The sequence below is a fragment of the Durio zibethinus genome, chromosome 16 (assembly GCF_047325235.1).
Source record: "Durio zibethinus cultivar Kanyao isolate XHJ-2024 chromosome 16, ASM4732523v1, whole genome shotgun sequence".
Taxonomy (NCBI): domain Eukaryota; kingdom Viridiplantae; phylum Streptophyta; class Magnoliopsida; order Malvales; family Malvaceae; genus Durio; species Durio zibethinus.
In genome coordinates, this window is record NC_143177.1 from 21020704 (window position 1) to 21044928 (window position 24225).

The 24225-nt window shown below is 30.6% G+C and overlaps 2 protein-coding genes across 2 annotated transcripts; both read right to left on the bottom strand.

The window, feature by feature from the left end:
- Window positions 1-1707: 1707 nt before the first annotated feature.
- On the bottom strand, window positions 1708-6862 carry LOC149514419 (uncharacterized). Its single transcript, XM_089745355.1, has 2 exons — window positions 6652-6862; window positions 1708-4309 (listed from the first exon to the last, which is right to left on the bottom strand). Exon 2 carries the CDS (start codon window positions 3957-3959, stop codon window positions 2025-2027), a length of 1935 nt encoding a protein of 644 aa, XP_089601481.1. The 5' UTR covers window positions 3960-4309; window positions 6652-6862; the 3' UTR covers window positions 1708-2024.
- An 11701-nt stretch (window positions 6863-18563) lies between these two features.
- On the bottom strand, window positions 18564-23285 carry LOC111295076 (beta-xylosidase/alpha-L-arabinofuranosidase 2-like). The gene is made up of 7 exons (XM_089745356.1): window positions 22695-23285; window positions 21311-21598; window positions 21037-21206; window positions 20842-20939; window positions 20265-20615; window positions 19725-20135; window positions 18564-19387 (listed from the first exon to the last, which is right to left on the bottom strand). The coding sequence occupies exons 1-7, from the start codon at window positions 23142-23144 to the stop codon at window positions 18816-18818; spliced, it is 2340 nt and encodes a 779-aa protein (XP_089601482.1). The 5' UTR covers window positions 23145-23285; the 3' UTR covers window positions 18564-18815.
- Between the last annotated feature and the right edge of the window lie 940 nt (window positions 23286-24225).

Consider the following 24225-nt stretch of genomic DNA (forward strand, 5'->3'; position numbering starts at 1 on the left):
CAGCTCAAATACACTAAATCATCGATTACATAGACAATGACACCAAAACAAAAGAGCTAGACCAAGGCAAAGCAACAAAACAAAGACAGTTATCAAACGGTACCTTATTCCAAACAATATTTACATAATCAAGAAATCTAAGCATATTAGATAATGCTGCAGAGAAATATACCTGACACGTGGATCCACATAGAAGAAGAAGAAGAACCGGGTTCTACAATATTAGAGTATCAGAAGAAGCACCAAGATCTCCGTCCATGACGAGCACATCCTCCTCCACCGCCTTCACTGGTGTCTTCTCCAACTGTGGCGAAAACGATGATCTGAAGCTGCTTTTTTTGGAGGAGCTGCTGTTGCCGCTTCTGGACAGAGAATTGGAGCGCAGATACTTGGTAAGGTTCTCTGGTGATGAATAGTTGTTGGCACAGCTTCTTGCAAATACCAGCTTAATGTTGCTGTTTAGAACGTTTGAGTTAGTTGCTTTGGTTATAGAAGGAGTCCATTAAGTTTGAATTTCTGCGTTTTGTATTGATCATCAATTATTAGCAAAAGCAAATGTGGAATTATTGTGGAAACTTAGAATTGATTCATTTATTTTTCTAGTGGTTTATAATTTCTCTCTTTTTGTGCACTTTTTTAAAAGTTGTAATTCCCACCCAAAAAGTTTATGATATCGATGGGTTGACTTGAATCATACTATTCGTTGAAAATTCAAATTTTGACGAAAGAAAAAGTAAAAATATTTTGAAGGAAAATAACAAAAAAGGAAAAAATACTAGGAAAATTGTAAAATGTTAAAAGATGGAAAACAAAAAGGAGAAAGAGATCAAGAACGTTGAGAGGTAACCTTATAATGCAGAAAATCAAAGTCAAAGTGATGATAAAAAGATTCAAAGCAATGCAATCCGACCGTATTAAAAGAAAATATCGAAGAATTGGCATTCACATTCAATTCAAAACCAAACGGCGGAGTTCATTTATAATCATCTAATAAAAGACATGAGAAGCGAAAATGAAATTGGAGAAAGAAAGTTCGAACAAGTTTGGAAGTAAATACCTAAAAAGGGGTAGCAAGAGAATTTGGAAGGGCCAGTCAATGAAGTTTCTTCTCTCATTTTTGAAACTGCAGAGAACGACAGAGTGTGAGAGCTCTGTTTCTCTCTATATGGTGTTAGGAATTACAAGAATGAAAGGAGAAAAACAGCGGCATTCCAACTGAACAGATTGGATTGAAATTAAAGGAAGAAGCCTTTACAATGCGCGGCCCACGTAAGAACCTCACGGTTCCACTTTTTAAAATTAAAATGACAACGAACGTGCCGGGACAAATCCTTACCGCATCACAGCTGCAGTGAAAAGTAATGAAGATCAGGACAAAAAAAAAGAAACGAAGAGGAAGGATTTTCCTGCCATGGACATAAGCTCTTTTAGCTCAAGTCAATCCGGTCTGTACCAGAAATCATATTGGCGGCAAGGCTTCAGGAAAAGAATATATAAGTACCATAGAATTTTCTTTCCCTGGATATTCTTAGAACAAGTAGCATCATTCATGCCATTTTATAAGGCAACGTTTACGGGGACAAGTCAAAGAATTTGCTGCTTACATCTACACATTCAATCTTCACAAAGCTCAGCAGTTTGAAACATAGACCATAGTCAGAAGAGGAAAGCAAAACCGGACCAAAAGCAACAAAAACAAAAATAAACTGACGACAGAAATATAGCCATGGTCTATTATAACATTTTTAAACTTCAAAGGTTACACTAGCCATGCATCACTGGTCCAATGCTGTGTTCTATGGAATCGTTTCCAAGGCTACTTTGGACAGCAAAACCAGATGAGATAGAGACAAATAAGGCTTCAGTAAAAACAATACTGTGACAATGATGGATACCAATACTTATCAACACAAGCTATATATACTGTATGTTTAGACAAAAACCAAATCTTATAAACAATTCCACGTTCAAATAATAACCCAAGACCCCAAACTAGATTTCTATATGCCAAAGCAATTTTGACTTCAAATTCCATCAATGGGATTCTTCAGATTCCCACCAAGCAAGGACATTAGTCCCCCACCATGGACCCTCCCCTCCGGAATCAAGAAGTCAAAGCTCTTGTTACCAACACCACCACCAATGCCCATGCCATACCCATTTCTTCCTTCATGCTTCTCAGCGCTCAAGAAACTTGAGTAAGAGGATGAGGACTTCATAGACAGAGGAACCAATACCTGAGGCGGTATGAGTTGTTGCCTTTTTGCTATGTTGTCCAGGGAATCAATACAATCAGAAATAACACTAGTCCCAGAGGATGAGTGATTGTTGTCAAAGCTGCTTCCTGTGGTTGATGCTGCTGATACAAGCCCATTGAAAACTCCAGGCACAATGAGCCCTCCCTTGCTTGCCTCCCGATCTTGCAACATATTGCTGTGAGCGGCACACAGACCACTCCTGCCCCTTGCAAATTTTTCACATTTGCCCTCCCCCCAGGAGCATCTTTTTCCCCCACCATGAGCCTTGCAGAAGTCTGTGCTTCCTTGGGCACTCTTGCCACAATTCTCAAACTTGCATCGCTTTCCACCACCATGCCTGACACAACAATCAGTGCGACCACGTGCACTCTTTGTACATCCTGGCACTACACACCTCTTCCCACCACCATGGGCAACACAAAAATTGGTGCCCCCATGCACACTCTTGGGACAAATGCCACCACCATTGAAAAGACAACGCTTTCCCCCACCATGTCCTTTGCACAATGGTGTGCTCCCTTCAGCACCTTTGGTACACCCGGCAAATATACAACGTTTTCCACCACCGTGAGCCTTGCAAAACATAGTACTTCCCTGAGCACCCTTAGTACATCCCTGGAACTGGCAACGACGTCCACCACCATGAGAGATGCACAAACCAGCCTGTCCTTCAGCACTACGTGTACAACCTTCCACCTTACACCTTTTTCCCCCACCATGTCTAATGCAAAGCCCTGATTTACCTCGTGCAGCCTTTGTGCACCCTCCAGGAAACCCACATCGTCTTCCTCCACCATGTGCTATGCAAAAATCTGTCTTCCCCTCAGCACTTTTAGTGCAACCCAAGTGCTGGCACCTCCTTCCTCCTCCATGAGCCTTACAGTAGGCAGTTCGGCTCTCAGCACCTTTGTTACACCCTGGTTTTTGGCATCTTTGTCCACCCCCATGACCAATACAAAGACCAGATGCCCCTCTTGCTCCTTTTGAGCAACCAGCAAACTTGCATTTCTTCGAATTGCTAGTTCGGTTATCTGAAGACATCATAGTGGCGGTTTGCTCAGAGAGTGTGTCTACTGAGAAATCTGTCTGAGCAGTGGGCTCACAACTTTGATGATATTGATGATAATGAGATTTAGCTCCAAACTGAAAAAGTTCTTGTGTCTGCACCAAAGCTTTGCCACTATCCATTCTGGGAGCCAAGAGGAGTGATGGCATATAGCCACCAGATTTCTTGGCCGAAGTAGAGCCCTCATCTACAACAGGTATTGAAAGTCTACAATCTTCTGCAGAAACCTGGTTTGAAAGAGGCATACCAACATCAGTTTCTGTTGACAGAGAACAATCCAACAGACTCATACTTTCCTTAGTCCCTCCAGAAAGGCCAAGTTTTAGGATTGAGTCATCCTCAGGTGACAAGCCCTGAGTGAATAAGGCTGCTGTTGGTTTGTTCTTGTTGAGACCAACATTGTAATAATTATCACAGTATACGCTTGGAGTGGGACCCAACCCCAGAACCAACCTGCAGCCATCATCAGGTGTGCTAGAAAGATCAGCGTGAAGATTGCTTCGAGTACTTCCAATTCTGGCCTTGTTGCTTCCTCCAAAGCCAGGAAAGTTGAGGCATAGGGTGGTGTCACCAAAATTTTCACTTTTTGAGAGTTCAGACACATGAGAAAACTGTACATTTTTGTTCAGATCCATATCCTTTCAAGATGCTGTGAACTATAGCAGTAAGGAAAAAGGAGGCCAACCTTACAGAAAAATCTTTAATACATGCTGCTGACTGGTATATATATCAGAAACAAAATAAGAAACAGGAAAAATTCCAATAGCGTCCATCCTCCACTTACAAACCCTGATGTATCTGCTCGGTCCATCTTATCAAGTATCTACAACAACAGCACAGACTTCAAGTAATGTAAAAGTTTAGTTGTTGATGTATCCAACAACGTTTCTAGGATAAAATCCCTTTATAAGAACATTCAAAGTGGATGCAAAGAGATATTGGGAGCATCTTGTACTTATTGACAGATAGATCAGCTTCAGTAACCCTGACAAGAAAAAACAATCAAAGCAACACAATCAGGCATTAATTAAAAGCCATTTACATATATTATAGGTAATACCAATATCCACAGCATTAATTAGATGTTCTAACATTAAAACTTAAACTGCATGAAGACATACAAGGAATTAGGTAAATGTTAACTGCACATTCTAATTGCAAAATATTCTTGTGAAACCAAATCAACACAAAACAACCTCCAGTATATTGCAAAAAGATCAAACACAATCAAAACCACCCTGTTTTAAGAGGCATTAGCAACAATTTCAGTACAGATGTAGTCATCTATAAAGTTAAAATGACAGTTTCAAATCATAGGCAGGTGAGGCCCTCATCAAGTCCAGGATTTTATGTTCATTTTCTGTTTATTCTGGAATGAAGATAAAGTTGTTCTAGGGTAGTTGATAAATAAAAATCAAACTGTGAGTATCAAATTGTTAACATTGATACATAAATCACACCTTTCACCTTGAAATTCATACATTTATTACTCTCTAAAAGGACAGAGGGATCAATACAGTTACACCAAAAATGAAACTCGAATTCCAAAGTTCCAAATAGGTATTAACACACTATAAATAGTTTCCATTTAAGCGAAGGACCTATGTTAGAAGAAATATATATAGAAATATCAATTTAAGTAACGAACTCCCATGCAGATTCTTCCAGTATTACATTTAAGTTTAGTATTTCTTCTAGGACTCTTATATTTAATTTTTTTCAAAATCTTTTTGTACCAAATGTATTTATCACCAGCATAATGAAAGAGCAGATCATAATAGAAAACAAATATTTCAAAATGTCCATTCCCTAAAACTTTTGGATTGAACAAAGCACTGAAAACCTAATGAACTGTGTACTTTCATCAAATAGCCTTAACTGTAAAGTAGAAGCATTTCTAATTATGTGAAAAGGTCATGCCAATTGACTTATTACTTTAGCAGCAAAATAAAAACAATAAAGCAATAATAAAAGAAAATGCAAAGTCGTAGATAATAAATCTATTTCTTCAAAGTTGTTTAAGATAAAGTTACAAAATTTTCTGTAAACTTAAATGTAACAAAATTAACTAAAAATACTACAGTTCTGGCAATTGATTACATAGTAAAAGCTAAAATAATGCATTTTTTTCCACTCATTAATCTAATTTGGAAAATGAGAATTATTATTAACATACAGTCTATCCTGGCCTCATAGCCTAGGGTTAAGACTTAAGATCTATGTTAGATTCATTATTAGATGTTAAAATTTAGCCACCAGCAACATGTTAATCAACAGTCACCCGGTCCCTTGGAATTAAAAAATTCATATCATCTCCAGGAATCCATGAGACTTAGTCTAAATTCCACACTCTCTTCTAATCACGTGTATCTATAAAAAGAAAGACATTCATATGCACAACAGAATAAGGATGAAACGAATAAAGTTCACATTAAAAATCATTCAAAACCTTTTATATCACAAGAACTACAAACAAAATAAAAGAACTTTCATCTTGAATATTAGATCTAAAACTAAAAACCCCACAAATAACTCAAGACTTGAGCTTCAGAAACTAAATAAAATCACTCAAATACAACCCAGAGACGTGAAAAACCTCCAGGATCCACACAAAAAACAATAAAAACAAAGCAGCCAGTACAGCAATCTACTACTTTAAAAAAATAAGTTAGCTTATACCCTTAAAACTCAAAAATCATATCAGAGAACTAACTAATTCAATAAAGAAAAACAAACCCAGATTAGTTTCCTTTTTTTTTGGGTAAATGCATTTTATTCATCCAAAGAAGCAGACCAAATCTGCTACAGTAAACTTGTTAAAACTAAGACATTACAAACAAACAAAAAATTAACTAATTAATTCAATAAAGAAAAACAAACCCAGATTAGTTTTCAGCAGCATAACTAATTTTCTATCAAGATTGCTAGCAACCATGTTGTGAGTGCCGGACTCTTAGTTTCAGTAAAGAGAAATCACTCTTGATAACCTCAAATTCAAAAAAAAAAAAAAAAGAAAAAAGAAAAATTTACCAAATTTCCTTCTTTAAATGATTAGCATACCATCCAAATGATACTGTTATATAAATATATAACAGTTCAAATCCACGCATACATAGCCCAAAAACCTAACCATAACCATCAATTAATTTCCTAAACCATGGAAACAATAAGGTACGTATAACACATAAGAAGCAAAGTTACCTCCAAAAAGTAAGCTATAAAGTCGAAATTGAGGGCAAAATTAAAGAAATAAAAGAAGAAACTGTGAACTAATAAACAATAAGACGATTAAGCTCGAAGGAAATGAAAAGAAATTTGTAGAAATACCGTGAAGAAATCCAAATTTAGAGAAAATTTGGAGAAAACTGAAGGATCTGACAGACGGGTAAAGCCATGTTGAAAAAGCTGGAGAATCTTTAAACAGAGAAAACCAATTTGTTTTTGGTACGAATAAAAGAAGAAGAGAATTTGAGAAAGCGTGAAAAGAGAAAGGGAGAGAGGAAGAGTAGAAACCGAAATTATTGATACGGGCGGCTCTAGGTTTTTTCGTTAACAAAAAGGAAGACCCATTTTTTAATTATTTTATTTTGTCTTTTATGAAAATTATATTTTTTAAAAAACTATTATTTGGAAAACATTTTAATGCCAAAAATAGCCTCGATTGTCAGCAAGGAACCCACTGGCACAGCCTTGCAGGACACTCCTGATTTGGACAATGCATGCTTTCTGTTGAAGGGGACGTTCTAAAAGTCGAAATTACCCTTGTTCATGGGGAGGGTAATAATGTCAAGTTGAATGGTTCCATCGTTTTCATTGGAATTATCTTCCTTGGGCTCGACGGCGAATTTACATAAGAAACGAGTGGCCGAGGTGAAAAGCTTGTCATGGCGTGGCCTCGTCACTTGTGGAAAACCACCAAAAGGTGTTTCAGGGTTTTTCAAAGAATCTGCTCCGCTGTTCTAATCATTGAGCAGCTGGCCAGCTTGAGTTGACATTTTGATCGGCTTATTTCACTTCGCTCTGTAAGGGAGCTCAGAGCCTGCGCTGATATTGGCCTTTTCTCTTCTTCCTCTTTCTCTTGACAAACAGAAAAAGGGCAACTTGTCCAGAAAATAAAAAAGGAAACTTTTTGTTAATTTAATGTTTATACATACATTCTCGTAATCTTTTTATCCTCTGGAGCGATTAAAAAGGAAATGTGAATAAAAAAACCTTTTTGAAAGCAATATCATTTACCTTTTTCATGTCAAATTTGGTATATGAAAATTTTTGGAATAGTATTTAACCTTTTTTATAAATAATATATCATCCATTATAAACAATTAAAAAAATTAGAGACTAACTTTGAAACAATTTATATCATTAGAGTTTCATTAATTTTGAAGAGATAGTTTTAATGCTAATTTAATGAAATTTTAATTTTATAAACATAGTTAAAAAATTATCACTTTTTAAAAAAAATTTTTTTACTATAATTAAAGAGTGTGTGTTATTATGTTGATTAAGTTAATAATGATTTGAGGGTTAATTTTGAAAAAAAATGTTAATTTATTGGGTTAATTGTGAAAAAGATTAGGAGTGTAAATGATACATTAGTATTCGCAAACTACTCGGGTTCGATTCGAAGAAAACTTGAATTCGATTCGATTATTATCGAGTCGAGCTCGAGCTCGAGTAGCTCGACTTATCGATCGAGCTGAATTCGAGTATTTTTAGATCCGATTCAAATAGCTCGTAAATCTAATCGCGTTTTTATATTTAAATATATTTTTATTATTTTAATTAATAAATTATTTCGAATTCGAGTTCGAGCTCGAGCATAAATAATGGAACTCTTATCGAGTATGCGAATCGGGATTATTTTTACATATTAATCGAGCTTAATCGAGCGAGCTCAAGTAGGTCGAATTCAATCACGAATCGAGCTCGAGCTTGAAAAATAAAACTCGATCGAGTTCGAGCCAAGTATCGAACCGCGAGTTGTGAGTCAAGTTCGAGCTTAAGCTTCTCACTGTATCGACTTAACTCGGCTCGATTACATCCCTAAAAGATATGGTGATATGTGAGGTTAATTTCGTAAAGAATGTTGATATATTTGGTTAAATGTGGAAGAGATGGTGACACGAGAGGTTAAAAAAATCATTATAATGAGATTAGGGTTCATTATCTTAAAAGCCTAATAATATAAGTTTTATCTTCTAAATCTGGATTATGGTGATATGTTGCTTCTTATAACCCTAATAATAGATTTATTAGATTAAAGAACATCAAACTTTTTCCTTTTTTTTTTTTTTTGTTTTCATATTTCACTTTCTTAACGTTACAACTCAACTAATGGATCCCAAGTTAGCTTTAAGGTTGCTTCTCAACAATATAAAAAATGAGGGCTTCTACTTCCTCGCCCAATAAGAAACGTTCCAAAAGACAAAAAGAAGCATATAAGCTTAAACTTCCATTTACTAACTGCTGCAGTGAATGTTTCATGTTATATTTTTTACTAATGACTTTTGTAGAAGGTTTCTTCTAACAAAAACTAAACATAAATAAGACAATCGAACATACAAGGTACATGATTTAGCCATGTTTATTTAATTTTTATACATAAATTAAATTTATGAATTATTTTATAAATAAAATGGTAAAAGTAAAAACTAAACATAATGATTTATTAAATAAATTAAATGATGAAAAATTATTTAGGAAAACTCTTTTTCATTAAAAAAAAGTTGATAACATGAAAATTAATATATTTTTATACTATAAATAAAAATATATGTTAAACTTTATAATAGAATATAAAATATTTTAAAAATTGCATATAAATTAAACTTTCAAGTATGTTTGTTTTATGTAATTTGTAAATAATTTTTATAATTAATAAAATGTGATTACATTAATATTAATGCATATATTAAAATATACAAAAAGATAAAAAAAATTTAAACAAATAATTATTATTTTAATATAATTTATTTTAAAATTGTATTTTAAAATTAATTCAATAAAAATTTATCAATATTAAATTGTCTCCTTAATAACTCTGGTAATTTAAATATTAATTGTCTATCATGTAATTAATATTTGCTTAATTGTATCTCAATCTCATAATTTCCAAGAAATAAATATTTTGATTTTTCGTCATTCTATTTTTTTGGTACATAAAAAACCTTTTTAACGCATAAAATTTGTCTAAATTCTGTTAGTTATACATTATAAGCACATTAAATAAAGTTGGTATGAGACCAAATAGATATCCAAATAAAAGATCATTGGAAGAAAATTAATTAATAAAGGTATTCTTTAAAAAGAATTATATTAAATAATTTTTCTAATATATTAATATTCATAACATTAATTATCAATTATCATATTTAATTTAAAAATATTGTAATAAATAATATTTTGATTAAATTTTAAAAAGTATATTTAAAGTATTTGTTAAAAAATTCATCTTAATAGTAAGTGATGCATATTAATCTCCATTGCAAAATTTTGTGATTATTCACGTTTCATTCATTGTTGTTAATTTAATTTCGATACCAATCAATTAATTTGTTATAATAATGCTAAAATATGATATACTTAAAAATAATTTTTCGTATCAAACTTTGTATCGAATAATATCGATTTTTTTAATTTGTTTCGATTAATTTCAATGAAGTTCGCTATAATAACTTGTTTCGATCCTATGTGAATGTAAAATATGTTTTATAATTTTTAACTTATCTTTTGTTGTTTGATTATTTTTAATTTAATAAAAATAAAATTAATGAAGAAAATAACTTTTAAAAGTTGAGTTTTTCTATTTTTTACTATAACTTTTTTTTTTACACTTTATTTTTTAAACCAAAATTTACAAGTATTTCAATCTCTTTCAAAAAATAATTGTACTCTCTTTTTAAAGTTTAAGAATCATAAAACTAAAATTAATTTTTCATTTCTTCATTTTTATTTTAATATTTTTATATAAAAATACTTATTTAAATATGATATGATCAAATTAAGTATTTTAAAATATCATGATAAATTAATGATATTATTTATTATATTTTTAAACTTATTTATTTAGTTTTTTAAGATATTATATTTTTATTTTACATATTATTAATAGTAATATTATGTATAAATCTATGTGTATTTTATAAATATATTTATATTAAATCAAAAAATCTGTAAGCAATAATTAGTAATGATATATACTACTTTAAAAAAAATCAAAATATTATACGGTACAATATTAACAACTTGGATTTCATTACTCTTATTTTCATTCCAACCAAAGGTGTAGACACTCTAATTAGCCCGAGCTCAAGTTTATTGGACTTGATCCAATAAGGTATGCACCTAAGCCCATTAGACCCAACTCAATGAGATATAAAAATTAGGCCTAACTGTTTATTGTTTTTTTTATGGGCTTTATTTTATTTTATTTTTATTTCTCTTTTCATTTTAGTTGATGATAGGATAATAAAAAATAAAAATTCTACTGTGTTTTGGGGTGCTGGTAGAGTTACAATTGATTTTAATTTCCTTAAGTTTAGGGATAATGTAGAAATCTAGTCAAATGTGAGACTTATAATTAATTAAAAATTTTTCTAATTCAGCCTATAAACACCTGTGGATCATACACAAAAAAACACCCAGAAACAAAATTTAAAAAAGTACAAACAAAAAGCAATCATAAAATTTTTCAAAGATTTTTGGGTTTAGGGAAAAAAAGGAAATTTTCTGAAAAAATTTAGAAAATTCTCAAATTATGATGAGATATTTTAGTTTTTTTGTGAAATTTTCGGCACTAGTTAAATTTTTCGAAGACTTTTTCAAGGCCGATTGAATTTTTCAACGATGGGTTTCCAAAATTTGACGAAGTTTAAATTTTGTTGTGATCGTCCGATAAACCAACCCAGATTCTGACGGTATTTTTCAGAATTCAATTGATATTTAACCAGAGATTCAATCAGGTAGAGAGAACGGAGAGGAAAGAAAGAGGAGAAGAGAGAGGGAGAAGGTGGAATTTGAGGAAAAAGGTTGGAGCTGCCTTTTATACAATATCCAAAACGATGTCGTTTTTACCTTAAGAAAACCCAAGATCCGCATGTTTTTATTAGGGTAATTTGACTCAAACGTAACCTGTTTCGCTAACCTAGGCCCCATCCTAGCCGGGCCTAGCCGAGCCGAGTCATGAAGCTATTTTTTGTGTTTGAAGTCGAGCCGCGTCGAGCCGCGTCGAGCCGTTTCATTTTTTTTTGTTTGGTATTTTGTTGGTATTTTTTTATTTTATTTATGTGTTTGTGTTTTAGTATTTTTGTATAATTAATTTTTAAAAAATAAAATATTTTTTGGGAATAGATATTAATTATCCAATGATGAAATTTATAAAAATTTTAATGGAACATATATAAATTTTAAATGGTAAATTTATATAAATTCTTATGTGAGAAATTTTATCTAAATTTGTTCTAAATGGTAGAATAATTTAGATAAAATTTTAATAACAATAATTAATATTTATTTTCAAACAAAAAAATAAAAAAAATTAAAAAATTGAGTTGAAAATATTTGATAATTATCCAATGATGAGATTATTAAAAATTTCAAATGGTAAATTTTTAAGAAATCTCTAAGTGAGAAATTTTTTTTAAATTTGTCCCAAATTGTGGAATAATTTAAATGAAATTTCAATAAAAATAATTGTCATATTATTTTCTTTCCAAAAGAAATAAAAATAGTTTCTAAATAGGCTCAAATAATGAAAATTTTAAAAATTTCAAAAAATAAAAACATTTCTAAATTTATCCAAATGGTACAAAATTTAGAAATAAAAAAATAAGAAATAAAAAAAATTTCTAAATAGGCCCAAATTATGAAAAATTTAGAGATTTAAAAAAGAAAAAATATTTCTAATTTTTTCTAAATTGTAGAATAATTAGATATATTTTTGACAAAAAATCCCAAAAAATAAAACCAACAAAAATCTTTCTGATGACAAAGCCTCTTCAAGAAATCAAATGAAATTCTTGAATATTCTTGAGATGAGAAAATATTTTTAAGAATTTTACCACATTGATGAAGAATCTTAAGAATTATTTTCAATATTTACACATATAAATTTAAAATCATTAGAACCATAATCTTAAGATAAATTTAAAATAAAATGGTGCCATCATTCAAATGGGTATATGGAGGTGCTATAACATTCCTCACATATAACCAAAATTTTGAACCTTGTTTTAATTTGTAGACCCGAACTTATTCTTTGAGGGAACCTTTATCAACATAAGATTTTTAAAAAATCTTAATCTAACCTTAATTTTTGAAAATTTATCTATTTAATTTATCTAAAAAAAATCACATACTTAATTTTTTTTGTTGAGGTAAATATTCAAAGATAAATAAATTTTTAAATTAAGATAAGATATATTGTATCTGATAATTTAAAATAGATGATTATAAATCTTATATTCAATATGACTCTAATAAGTGATTACTGATAAGACTCAAACTTAAAATTTTTTTTATTAAAAAAAATAAATTTAACTGAGTGAACAAACTATTTGTTGATATACTTAAATCCTTTGAATCTACTATTTCCGGAAACCTTATAAGTATTCATAACATCCGGCAAAAATTAACACACAACACATCTAAATGTATTTATTGAGTCGTACCAAAATAATTACTTAGAATAAGTATAATAATTATATAAAGTGACAAAATTGACGCGGCTACCAATTCCACAAACCCAAGCCAGGCTTAACAGCCGGCTGGTCTCGGCTAGGCTCGAAGCCCGACACAAGAAACGGGGTCAACCTGTGACGAGGCGAAGCTAGTTAGCTTCTTCCTTCACTGCCAGTTTGCTGCATCCAACTGAAGTGTAATTGGTGGGAATCTTAAACTGTACACTTGGCTTTCTCCCATTGGCCCACAACGACAATTATTATGGAATCCCGGAATCGAAACTACTCCTTTGTTTTTAAGTACTAACTGCCAATAAAAGACCCTTCCCATCCGCAGCTTTGCCACGTTTCGAGAGCAATTGTGTACAGTTCAGGCTAGAGACCTTTTTCAATGTTGGGAACTAACAAATAAATATGTGTTTTTTATACAATGGATTTTTTTTTATTTTACAAAATGGTATTAAAAAATCGATAAATATTTATATCTTTTAAGATATATTAAAAATAAAAAAATTAAAAATATGAAAATTTCTTAATTTTGCTTATAAAATTAAAAAATTTATCATCAATATATCAAAAGTAACCTTCACAAATAAAGTTAAGAAATAGACAAATGTTTTCAAAACTTTTATATTAAAATTTTAATATTTTATAATACCTTATAGGAAAATGCGTTATCCTTTTAATTTTGTTGGTGAAGTTTTAAATTCTAATGGTAGTGGATGAGATAATTTTCTTAAATAATAATATTTTTGTTTTGGAAAGTTATTACATTTATTGTTAATTAAAATTTTTAAACTCCATAATAAAATTAACAAAATGACATATATTCTCTTTTGAAAAAATGACATATACTTATTAAAATATATTAAAAACTAATTAAAAAATTAAACATGCAGCATGCGCTCTCTCGACCTTATAAAGTTAAAAAATTTTACTATTAATGTATAAAAAATAACTTTTTATTTTTTTTCAAATTGAATATATATATTTTTTATATTTTTATTTTTGCTAATGAGTGTTCTTGAGATACTTTTAAAATTAGTTAACTTATTATTTATAGTAATATTTCATATTAAATACAATACTTAATAGTTAGTTGGAAAGAATTTTAAGGCATTGAAAATAGTAATTTATCTAATATAGTAACCATAAAAATTATCTTAAGATCACTCATTAGTAAAAATCATAATTTAAAATATTTTTAAAATATAATATTTGAGCTATTCAAAAAAAAAATTTTTAAGTACCTAACTCATGAGTTATTTAGATATGATTCAAAAAAATTTTTAATCTTAACTCGTTTTATTATCTAATTGCATTCAAGCTCAAGCTATTCAAATAATAAATCAAATTGAGTTTAAGTATTTAATATTCGATTCAAAGAGTTTGCAAGTTTGATTAAGCTTTTATTTTTAATATATTTAATTAATATGGTTATAAAATATAATATTTAATGTTAATATTTATAATTTTATCAAGTTTAAGTGAGTCTATGAATCAAGCTTAAAAAACTTAATAAAATTATCAATTATGCTCAAATATAAAAAATAAAATTTGATTAAATTTAATTTGAATTTTAATCTTTAAATTTTGAATGAAATTAAACTCAATTAAATAATATATCAACTTAATTTGACTTGATTACATCATCGAATTTGATGAATCATTTTGTTTCCATATTAAATATTCTATAACATATAGAATAAAATTATCTTATTATTAACGATTAACATTTGAGATAAAAATATTTTTTTATGCTTTCTTGTGCCTTTCGCGTGTTTAACAACTTTAGAGATGTGTTGATCACCATCTATTTTTTTAAATTATATTCATAATCAAATATTATTTTTATATAATAAATTAAATAATAAATTATTATATTATATTTAAATTATATCACTAAATATTCAATTAATAAATTATAAATTAATTAAATAAAAATTTAAACTTAAATCTCAAAATTTAAAATTTTTTTATTATCACTAAGCCAAGATTTCATTTGCTTTTTTTTTTTTTTTAAATTCTTTTAAATATTAAATTTAAATTTTATAATGTTATGACTTTTGGAGTGTACTTCGGGTACTTGTAATATGAGTAAGACACAATTATTATTCAAGTTAAATTGTTTATTCTCTATGTCTCACTATATTTGTCTCCTGTCGATATTTTGGATTAAATAATTTTAATTTTAATTTTAACTATTATTTTTAATAAAATAAAAAAATTTTTTAAAATAAAATTTGTTAATTTTGAATTTGAAAAATTTTAAATGATATTTGTTGAAAATTTAATTCAATGTAATATTTTTAAAATTAATAATTGAAAGTTAAATTTATTTCATTAAAAAAATCAAATATAGACAAGCAAAATTAGACCAAAAAGTATTATATATCATATCAAACTTTTTTTTAAAAAAAAAATTGAAGGCATGTATCTCAATGTCTTGTTGTTGGGACTTAAAATCTTAAATGTTTATACTCTTTTCGTTTCAAATTATCCTTCGATTATTATTAAATTTTATAAAATTTGGAAAAAAATTTTAATTTTAACATATTTAATATTAAAATTAAAATTTTTTTATAAAATTAAAATTTCATGATTTTTAATATCAAAAAGTAAAAAAATTATAAAAAAAAATTTAAAAATAAAAACACCTAATTAAAATTTGTAGATGTTAAAAAAATAATTTCAAAATATTTCAAAAAATATAAACAAAAAAAAAAAGACGAAGGGAGTATAATCTATCATAATTGAACTACAAACATTATAAAAAAAAAAAAATTCAATCCCACAATTTTAAACTGCTACGATGAAATTATATGCACAAATTTTAAAAGAATAAAAAAAAAACAGAAAAAATTGCATTGGTCAGATAATTTTTTGCTTTTTTTATTTTAAAAAGGAAAAGAATAAATACTAGCGCTACTTTAGGGGAAAAAGAAAAGAAAGCGGAAATTATAATGGGGACAAACAACGTTGGGAGCCAAAATCGATGCGAAAGCCACGTTTCAGAAACTGAGTTGCAGACGCAACTGTCGCTCATTGGACAGTTTTGCAAATGAATGTGTGACGCCTCAACAACGCCACGGAACCCACAATGCCAAGGAATCTCTGTTGCTATCGAACTTTAAGACGTTATGATCCATACACTCACGCATATCAAGGACCAAACCCTTGCTGGATATTTATTGGCATCAATCAGTTTGTCAAAGTACACTGCGTTAAAAGACAAATTAATTAGACTTTTGATATGTCAGGGTAATCTAATGACACGTGTCAATTAGCAGGATGTCGGCGCTTTATTAACTCTTGCAAGATACAAAATAGTATGGTCATATTCTAGGCCAACTCGACCTTGCTGCAAGCAGTTGATGACCGAATTACAAAATTATCCTTTATTACATAAAAAAGAAAATTTTCTGTTTTGTATTTTTTTTTTTCATTATTAGGTCCAGATTATCTTTGGTGTCAAACCCCAAATTAAAAATTTTAAAAAATTCTACAAGGGTCAATTTAGTCACTAAGAAATTGGTTCCCCATTTTTTTTATTAAAGAAGGAAATTTAAAAATAAAAAATTACTAATTTTAAGATTTTAATTTTAAATTTATTAAATATTATTTTTTGAGTTAAAATTTAAATTTATTGATTTGCTATTATTAAGTTCTATGATTTTTTTTTCCGTTGGCTGATTCCAAACTGCAAAATATTAAAAAAAACCAAAAAGGTTGATAAGTTGATTAATCATTTACAACGAACCCCAGCTTGGTGGGGCTCTTTTTGTCACTATCTTCTCCAACTAACGATTATCATAATCACTAATCATGTTTTTCTTTTTCCAAACACACATTCATGATTTTTTTTTTTTATAAGATTCGTAGTTTTCAATGTGACATCACATATTTTTTTAATTTGTTACAAAATAAATAATTTTTTAAAATTTATTTACCATCAATTTGTGCAATGACCAACATTTGATGGACAAGGAGTTTGTTTGACTTAATTCCAAATGACATGAGATAAGAATTGTCAAACTTGAGTATGATTTGATTGGTGTTGTTATTTTATTAATAAAATATTTTTATTAAATTTTAATTTTAAAATATCCAAATAAAATAAAATTTAAATATTTTAATATATATTTCTAATGTTAACTTACCTAAATATAAATGGATTTAGGTAAATCAAGTTTAAGTCCGATTTTAATTTTATTCATAAACAACTTTAGTTCAAATCATTATAATTTTAATTTATTGGAGTATGATGCGTGGTCAAAAAAAGTTGGTAGGAAACATAAGGATTAGAGTATTTTCTTATTCATTTATTTAATTAATTATGGACTAATCATCCCTAATAAGAGCAATATAAGAGCTAGAATCTAACCTTATTATTTTGTCATTGTTTATGGGTACGATGAAAAAAACTAATCTTGTATTATATGCCACCCATAACAAAGAGAAGATACTGTTATACAAATTAAACATTAAGATTTAAATTTTAAATTAATTAAATATCATTCTTTAAAAATAATTATATAAAATTTTTTTTTACGTAAATGAATTGCAAATGTTATTTTCTTAACACAAAATCCAATTATTTTTTTTTTTTAGAGATACTCTTACCAAAATAAGTGCTAGTACAATTAGTTATGGAAAAACATATTTGTGCTTTATTCACATTTGCATGATAAAAATTTTACATAAAAAATTATCACAATGCTTATTTTTCATATATTTTTGTTGCCAGAATTTATTCTGATAATATTTAGTAATAATTATTGATTATCATATACTAATTGCTTGTAAATTTATCTAATTAAATTGGTTGGGCTAAGTTTGAAATTTGAATGGTCCTCACTTTGTTGTTCAACCTACTTAATAACTAAATTAAGTTTTAAATTGCATGGATAGTGAGTTATTTTCTGAGTTCAACTATATAATTTTTTTCTATTTTGGATTAATTTGCGTGGGGAGAGGTTTATGCGATTGAATATGGGCTGAACTGAAGAAACCATAAAATACCCAGCTGGAAACGTTTTGCTTTGCTATGCTTTGGCTTCCTTCTATCACTTTATTACTACTATTGTTGATATTGGCTCCCCCATTTGCAAGGCTTCAACGCATGTCTCAAGTAGAGAATTAGCGACAAATAGAATACCTTGTCCTATTATCTTCTTTTCCCCCCATTTCTCTAAGCAATTACTTTGATTCTATGGTAATTGATTTCAATAACTTGTTTGTCATACCTATCATATGTATGATCACACAAAGTCGAAGAACTAGTAATATGCAAGAATATGAAAATTAACACTTCTTTTTTCTTTTCTAATTTTTTATTTTTACTTTTTTAATTTTGAACAATTGGTTATACCAAAAAAATTGAGAAAATTGTTAAAACTCTCTCAATTTATTTTAGGTTCTATTTATCATTTAACTTGGCTTAAATTTCATTTAGATGGATAATGGAAAGGTTTTCTATCAAAATGTATTTTGTCATTGAATCCCACTGAAGTATTAGCAGTGACAGATTCAGATTTTTTTAGGGTAGTCACTTTTAATACATATAAAAATTTATTAGACGAGTTTATTAATTTTATAGACAAAAATGATGTACACGAGATTTTTTTTCTCCAAATTTTCTTATTTTAAAATTTTTGGGAGAATTTATGAAAAAATTTTGGAGATGTCCACTATTTTTTTATTCAAATTTCCTTATTTTTCAAATCCAGATGAAAGGATGTACCCGTCCCTAAGCATTAGGCAAAGAGACGGAAAAGAAGAAAAAAAATGCATGAGGATTTAGAAAACTTATTTTCAAATCCTCACGCTTAATGAGTGTTTCAAGCTCCCCACATGTAGCACATGTTGTCCCAATGCAACCTTTCGGCTTCCAAGCTCATCAACTACACTCAAATCCTTGCAAACATCCACCTTGAATCTCACCAATGACTCTGACTTTCCTGCCAGGAGAACTTTCTCAAATCCCAACAAATGCTTCTGAGGCGATTTGTGCATTGATGGGGGAGTGGAGAACAACAAAATTGTGTGGCTTCCGCTATATCTTCCCTTGTTTTGAACTCTCAAATGTATGTCAAATGCTAAATTTTTACAACTTTGTTCAACAGCGTCAACTGATTTGCATTTGGATGAGCGGCAAATGTGGTCTTCCTCCAAGCGGATGGATACCAGTTGAGGTGCTTTAACTAACTGGTGGCTGAATTTGGAATAGCTTAGTCCATCTCCAAATGTATAAATAGTTTTCCCAGTGTAGAATCTGTAGGTTCTGCCTGGGTACCCTTTGGATGGATCTGGTCTCATGTTCATGTTTGTCATTGGGACCTTGTCGACATATGATTGTGGATACCATGTCATTGGCAGCCTTCCACCTGGAAGAATTTTGACTTACAATTTTAAACACGACATTGTGATACAACCAAAAAATAAAATAAAATAAAAGAAGACAATTTAAAATTTTAGCAAAAAAGTTTTTGGATTCGCAAAAATAAAAAAAATTATATTTTGTATTTTATTTGACATAACATGTTTATAATATAAATACACAAATTATCAAGAATAGTTAAAATATTCATAAGGTGTTTAGGTACTAACATTATCATCTAAACACAAAGAAGTGAAATTCCTTTGAAGTAATCTTAGGAAAAAGCATACTTATCAGGAAAGCCACTAATTTTATGTTCAAAATCAATGTAGAAAGAGACTTACTTGGATTATAATACCCAAAAATCACATCGGCTATTGCAGCTCCACCAGCTTCGCCAGGGTAACCAACCCAAAGAATGCTTGTAATTTTGTCATCGTTTTTCGCAAATGATATGTCAAAGCCTCCTCCAGACATTATGACAAGAATCACAGGTCCCTTGGCAGCCTTTGCAACTTCTTTTATTAGAAGTGGTTGCTGTCCTGGCAAAAGAAGGTCAACTCTGTCAAAGCCCTCTCTTTCAAGAGATTGATCTATGCCCATCACAAGGACAGTGGCATCTGCTGAGGCAGCCATTTTCTTAGCATCGTCTACTTGGGCAGTGCCGCAGGCCACATTGGAGCAGCCAGGCAGATAGGTTGTTGCCACTGAAGCTGTTAGGCCCTGCAAAGGTGTTGTATATTTGCATGGAATGCCTGCAAACGTTTCCAATGATGAAAGTTAATCATGTTATTTTAGACTTGAATGAATTACTAATATTTGTTGGTAGCTTAAGTCATTGTAAACTCGCCAAGTTCGTAATTGAGAGTAACGTGTTTGATTACCTTCATAGTTTCCAATCATGGTTTTTGTGACATCGGCATTGGGTCCAATTACTGCTAAGGTTTTGGTAGCAGTCGGAGATAGAGGCAACGATCCCGCACTGTTCTTGAGCAATACAATCCCTTGTCTTGCAGCTTCACGGGCCAACTCTTGATGTTTTGGAATGCACACGTCTTTAGGGCCAAGCTTTCCATAAAGTTGCTTGCTGGGATCACCATCGAAGAAGCCAAGTCGCATTAAAGTGGCGAAATTGTTAGTGACGGCCGTATCAATGGCCGACTCATTCAAAAGTCCTGCTTTCACCGCAGCTTCAGTGTGTTGGCCAAGGAATGATCCACAGTTGAGATCCAATCCTAGAACATCGAGACATTTACAAACATATTATGCGACTCAATCAAATGGGCAATTAAACCTAATAACTTCAGCATGTTGGAGTAGAAAACTACATACTGTTTTGTTTTTCCATTAATTAAACCTAATAACTTCAGCATGTTAGAGTAAAAAAATTGTTTTCAACTTAGAAATTGGATCAAACAGACACCATTTGTATCCCATTTTTAATAAAGGAAGCAGAGTCACCTGCCAAAATTGCTTTGGCTGCAGCTTCCTCTGGTGTCTTGGTATAGTGCTGGTTACTGTAGAACACGTCTACTGCGTCACAATCTGAAACTATGTACCTGCAGCAACCCAAAAGCCTTGTAAACAAAACATGACTTGCTAAATACTGACTGACCATAAATCTTGTCTTGAAAATGCTGGGAGAAATGAAAATACCCATTTAATTTCCATTGGCCTCGAATAACCCCTGCAAGAAGATCAGGGTCCGCGCAAGTTGGCTTACCGTTAACCTGGTTGTAAGAACACATAACACTGGCGACATTCCCATCAATAACACAGCTCTTGAATGGTGGTTGAAATGTATCATCCATATCTTGTTGTGTTACCTAAGCATCCACAAGCCAATCATGACAAAGGCAATGACTTTTGGATTTACCAACACAATAAAGTCACCAGTAAAATAACTTAAACTCAATTGAAATTAAATTACCATAGCATTGAAATGGTTGCGATCAACCCCTTTCCAGTTATCCAAATCATAGGCTGTATAGTGTTTACAACATGCAGCAACCTTAAGCCGAGAAGAGTCGCCATCATCACTTTGTTGTAAGCCTTTGACATAACTTGATCCATATTTACCGGTGAGCAATGGGTCCTCTCCAGGTGTTTCTTGCCCCCTTCCCCATCTTGGGTCTCGGAATATGTTAATGTTTGGAGACCAATATGTTAGCCCTGCCAATCCTACATTGTACATTGCTCTAGCTTCGGTTGAAACCACCTGAGAAAAAAATGGGTATTAATTAGGGGATAATAGCGCAACAACATGGTGCCTTTTTTGGATTCAAAAGTGAGGTACAAGTAGCTGAAATGCTCAATGGACAATAATTAGGTTCCTCTTCTTCCTGTAAGACTTATGTTTCAGAAATATCTCACTATAATCCTAAAATCCATCAATTATACACCTGAATACTCGGTGAATCATTTCTTTAGGGCTAAAACAGTTGTCTATAGCTCCATTATCATTAATTTTCAAACACCAATTTGTTCCTACTGCCAAAATCAGCCAATGGATTGCTTTTGCAAGCTGGAGTTCAATAGAAGGGTACAAAGTCTTTGAGTGATCAAAAAGTCTTCTTCTTCAACATCTGGTAACCTGAGATATTTATAAATCATCTACTTTTCTACCACAAACATAAATTAATTCAAACACAGAATTCCATATATTTCCCTTTCCCATTTTTGAAGCAAAAGACAATTCATCACTTTAAATCAGCATGACTCCATCTACTTAAACTACTTTCCTCAATCAACAATAAACTTTTCAATGCACAAAACCAAATTCTTTTGGAAGGCTAATGCTGTTTATATATGGGGAAGAACAATAAAAAATACACTAAAAGCATTAAGTTTGTTCTTGATTCTCAACATCTAATTAGAAATTGACCTTTATCTTCATTTTCCATGGCATGACAAAAAAATTTATACAGAATTAATTGCAAAAAATGACTATGTCAATAACAATGACACGAGATGCATCTAGAATCTGAAAAAGAGCAATGCCATCTAATTTCAAAAACCATGAAAGAAATTCAACCATGTAGCTTTCACAGCCAGCCTCATGATTTCAGCATAGTGTTCTAGTTTTTCTACCAAACAAATTCTAATTTAATCACACTTTTGGAAAATGAAAAGTCCATTCGCGTTACATGAAATCCAATCCACATCAAAATCAGCATCGTCTTTTAAAACGTACACACAAAAGGAAAAAGAAAAAGAAAAAGTGAAACGACAAAAAGAAATATAAAAAAGAAAAGTAAAACAGCATAAATCGGAAGAAGAACAAAACCAAAATAAGAAAAAGACAATAACTTTACCCTGCCAATGGCTTTAAAGAGAGAAGTGTTGAAGGAAGCTGCCGTTAAGATGACCTGAGGAAAGCTTGTAGCACCTGGAACCAAGCTGGTAAATTTGGTACCGGGACCGACGTTGGACACTCCATGCAGAGCCTCGGACCACCATTCATATTTTGGTATTCCAAGCCGACTAACACTTCCAGCATTATTCACTATGAACAGAATTTTCTCCTGCAACGTAAGCCTCTGTACTAGGTCAGCCACCCTCGCATCTGTCGCCAACGATGCTTTACAAAAGTCGTAACTTCCAACTTCTGGATTTTTAGTAGCATCACAGGCAAAAACAGGTGATGTTTGTGCTAAAACCTGGCTCGAAATCAATGAAAACCAATGCAAAGAAATCAAGAAGCAGATGAAAACAGAGACCTTAGGTACTCTGTTTTCAAAAACAGAAGAGAAGAAGGAGCTCATTGTTACCTTCCCTTTTGATCCTCGTTACTACTAACACACACAAAAAAATAAAATAAAATAAAATAAGAAAATAAAAACTAGAGGAAACTTAAGCTTCCTCAAGAATGGAGTAAAAAGGGTGTCTCCTACCACCTTCGTTTCAGTGTGAAAAGTTGGTCAAGCTTGGAATATTTATAGAAGGAGAGTTGTGAAAAGCACACGTTGTTTTGTACTAAATCTTCTTTGGGATTTGTTTTTTGCAAAAGGGGAAACCAACCCAAAATTTTACGAGAATGAAAGATTTTTGTTTTTGAATAATACTTTAAAAGAAAAAGGCTATCCCTGACCGTGACGGATTCATCTTTTTCTAACTCGAGGTTGTTTTATTTGGAAGTGCTCAATGCATGGGAGTTTGATTTGTTTATGTTTGAAAACTTTTGCAAATGTTGTTTTCAAAGAGTGTGTCTTCCAATAGCAGTAGCTTTGAAGCTTATGCTACTATATATTGTACTGTCGAGTAAGGTTAGAACTTAGAGTCTCGCGACTCGAGATTTTGCGCCCGTTTTTTCTGGCATTTTGTAACTCACGTGAGGGATTTTGGGATGATATCTCGGCTACGTTGTTATTTAGTTTTATGGTTGGTTTCTTTGCTTACTTGCTTTGAACCCTTACTCCAAGCTAATCTCCTAGGCGATTAGATTAACAACAATAAATTACACAATTTTCATTGAACTTTCAATCCATTCTTTATCATAATTAAATTAAAGTCAATAGGATGAAAATTCTTTCCATATGCAAATAATAAATTGTTTATTAAAAAAATTCTTCCAAAATCATTAAAATCGAGTTAAGTGATAGATTTTGAGAAAAAGTATAAATAAAAATTTTATTCTATAAAAAAGGAAAAAAAGATAAAAATAAAAAATTATTAATTTAATAATTAAATTAAAAAATTAAAAAATGATTATAAATTTTAATTAATAAATTAACAAATTTTTATTTTCATTCATTTTCATTATTTATTCGTAGCAAAGCCAAAATGTGAAAAAAACAATACAAAACAAAACAAAAAAAACAAAGCTTGACTGACTTCGAATTCCCC

Coding starts and splice junctions, on each gene's coding strand:
- LOC149514419 (XM_089745355.1), bottom strand. CDS start 3,959: ATGGATCTGAACAAAAATGTACAGTTTTCTCATGTGTCTGAACTCTCA.
- LOC111295076 (XM_089745356.1), bottom strand. CDS start 23,144: ATGAGCTCCTTCTTCTCTTCTGTTTTTGAAAACAGAGTACCTAAGGTC. Junction 21,599..22,694: donor TCTTTAAAGCCATTGGCAGG/GTAAAGTTATTG, acceptor TTTTTTTCTCAG/GTGGTTTCAACCGAAGCTAG. Junction 20,940..21,036: donor GGCCAATGGAAATTAAATGG/GTATTTTCATTT, acceptor GGGTTGCTGCAG/GTACATAGTTTCAGATTGTG.